Source organism: Dromiciops gliroides, chromosome 2, assembly GCF_019393635.1.
Source record: "Dromiciops gliroides isolate mDroGli1 chromosome 2, mDroGli1.pri, whole genome shotgun sequence".
Classification (NCBI taxonomy): domain Eukaryota; kingdom Metazoa; phylum Chordata; class Mammalia; order Microbiotheria; family Microbiotheriidae; genus Dromiciops; species Dromiciops gliroides.
In genome coordinates, this window is record NC_057862.1 from 64,457,089 (window position 1) to 64,460,115 (window position 3,027).

Below are 3,027 nucleotides of genomic sequence, written 5' to 3' on the forward strand. Positions count from 1 at the left end.
GACATAAGCACAATTGATTAAATACAAAATACTAAATGTAAAACAAAATATATAGAAAATAAATGCAAAGTCAATTTTAGGGAGAGGATTCTAATATCTAAGTGGCATGAGGTAGCCTTCATGTAAGGGGTGGCACTTGATCTGAGACTGAGTCTATACAATTACCCCAAGTAATGCTATTGAGACTGTTTAGACCTGGAAGCTGGAATAAGAGAAAATCATTTTCCAGGATTATAGAAAATGGGAGATGACAGATACTGAGGAATGCAAACTGATACAAACTATTTGAAAGAAGGAAAAAATAAAAATAAAAAACTGAAAACAAACAAACAAACAACAAAAATGGGCAAGAGATAGGATCCAGGCATATATCCAGTTGTTAAACAGATAAGTTGAGGAGATTTCATAAACAAAGGTGAAAAAATAAGTAAGTTTTCAAAAAATGATCATGACACAATGAATTCACATTATACTTTAATAGAAAGTGAACTAAAACTCTGAAAAGAGGGAGAGAGGAAGAGCAAGACACTAACTTCTCATGATTTTTCAGAGATCAATGACAGAAAACTACATGATAGTTCAAAAGAATAATAAAAGTTTTAAAGGAATAAAACTTTGACCAGACATCAGAAAAATCAAAGAAGAAATAAATAAAACAAAAAAGAATAGATACTTTATGACACACTATGGGGGATTTCCCCAAAATACTAGAGGCTTTGAAAAAGAGAATGATAAGAATTGGACATCTAAATTGCAAGAAATTAAAATTTGACAGAAGCAAAAATACAAACAAACAAAAAGAAAAACCTCACAGATTCTATATAATACAAATTACTATTGAAGGAAGAATTGCAGGATTGATTTAGGGATCATAGTTATCCTGGAAAAGAATGGTAACTGAATCACTGATTACCAAAATGTATATTGAAAATTAATGAAAGAACCCTGAGAAATCATGAATGAGGCAAAAAAGGTCGAATGTACTAAAAATTTAAAGAAAAATGAAAGAGTCAAAAGAAGGGGAGGGGACAGAGTTGAATTTATACTTCTTGGGATGAATCTCAATTTTCCCCAAACTGCATCATTATTTGGGAGTAGGAGAATAGTAATGGATGAAGTTGCTCAAAGAAGGAGAGAGAAAACAAAATACAAAAAGGACATTGAGTTATTACCACCTGTCTTGGATATAAGCAAAGAAACAGCAGTAATTTTTTTGTTTGTTTTTTAACAACATAGATTTCCATGAGAAAAGAAGGTATGAGTAGAAGACTAGAAAGACTGAGGTAAGAGAAATTTTAATTGGTTTTATAGTTGAGTTTTTTTCCTAGAAAAAATATAAAATGCCATAGAAACACATATATATTGTTGGGGAAAAAGAAAGGGGCTTCACATTGATTTTGAGCAATGTTTAGAAAGCCACCTTCTTTGAGTAAGATAGCATCTCATCACAAAAATGAGATATATGGGTGTGCCTCTAAAGATGGCCTCCATCCAGGGAAGATAACAAGACCCAGATCCAGAGGAAGGATATACTATCTTTATGAATAGTGAGCAATGATGATTAAGACTGAGCTTCATTATTAAACTTAGAGAAACTTCTATAAAATTATACTGTATCTTACTCCTAAAAATGACAATTCATTAACAAATTTGAAGAGTTATTCAAATGAGTATGAAAATTTATTTGCCAGTAGAGCGGTAGGGGAAAATAGTTTTATCATGGTTCGTACAATGAAAAACTCTGTCACTGTTAAGTTTTCATATCTTTTTTTTTTACAAGGGATAGTTCATTGGTTTTGTGAGATAGGAGAGAATATCTCCAGAAAAAGCATGTGATATAAAAAAAAAGAATCAACAAAAGTTTATTTTTTAAAATTGATATTCATCTTCATAGTTTTGAGTACCAATAAACGGATAAGAAACAGGATGGTGTAGTGGATACAGGACCAGCTTTGATATCAAGATGACTTAAATCAAGAGCCACCTTTCCTACCTCCTAGTTTTATTTATTTTACTTTGGGGGGGGGGGTTAAATGCGTTTTATTTTAGACAACCTACGTGACATGTTTTTAAAAACAATGCCTCCACTCCAAATAAATCAAGGTCAAAAATAAATGAATAAAGCTCAAGATGACATCAGTCCAAGTTTGTCCAAGTCCTGGTGTTGTGTACTTGACAAAAAGCAGCAGTCAGTTATGATGACAGGTGATTCAAAGTAATCAGCTGAATTTGTTAACATTTCTCCATTTCTAAACCATCCTTAAAGAAAATCATATATGGGGTCACACCATCGTCACGGAAGTCCAAGAGAGCCACCATGCCATCTGGATTCATGTTTTCACCTATGAAGAACTGATAGTTTTTAAAATTGGCAAGGATGTGTTTGATTTGTTCTGCAGCTCCAGTCATAAACGGTTTTACTCTATCTGGCTTGTGCTCTTCAAGTCTCCCTTTGATTGATTTCATATAGTCTTTGATGTACTTTTTGTAGGATTCTTTTGTGAAACTAGTTTCTTGCAGATGATGGTTTATTACTATGTCAACTCCAGTGATTACATTGGCATCTGTTCCTTCACCCTCAGGACCTTCAGCAGAGGCATTTCCACCAACGAGTGAATCAATGGTACCCTCTGTCCTACTGACCATCTTCCCCTCCACCTCCAGGCACAGCCTATTTGCGATCTCCCGGATCTTGTGAATGTCAGAGAACATCTCATCATGGCTGATGAGGTCCCGGTAGATGATCATGGCGGTGGAAGGAGGGAGGCGGCGGTGGCGGCGCTAGCGCTGCGGGGCCGGAACTCGGTGTGAGCTATGTGTGTCTATGATGAGACTGCCCTAGATTGCTGAAATCATACATAAGGATCGCTATTAAATAAAAGGATTGAACTTCTACTTTGTCCAGTTTTACCCTAATATAAATACAGATGAGTAGGAGGACAAAAGTCTGAAGTTCAAGATCCAGTCATTTTCTAGACTTTACTGTTTAAACTAGAACAAGTCACTTGACACTTCCCCTCCCCCAGC

At 35.0% G+C, this 3,027-nt stretch overlaps 1 protein-coding gene across 1 annotated transcript; it reads right to left on the reverse strand.

Moving 5' to 3' along the window:
• Positions 1-2,025: 2,025 nt before the first annotated feature.
• On the reverse strand, positions 2,026-2,763 carry LOC122742393 (translationally-controlled tumor protein-like). The gene has a single exon (XM_043986623.1). The coding sequence runs from the start codon at positions 2,746-2,748 to the stop codon at positions 2,233-2,235; it is 516 nt and encodes a 171-aa protein (XP_043842558.1). The 5' UTR covers positions 2,749-2,763; the 3' UTR covers positions 2,026-2,232.
• Positions 2,764-3,027: the final 264 nt, after the last annotated feature.

Bases quoted from the DNA above. Each gene is read 5' to 3' on its own strand.
- LOC122742393 (XM_043986623.1), bottom strand. From the start codon at position 2,748: ATGATCATCTACCGGGACCTCATCAGCCATGATGAGATGTTCTCTGAC.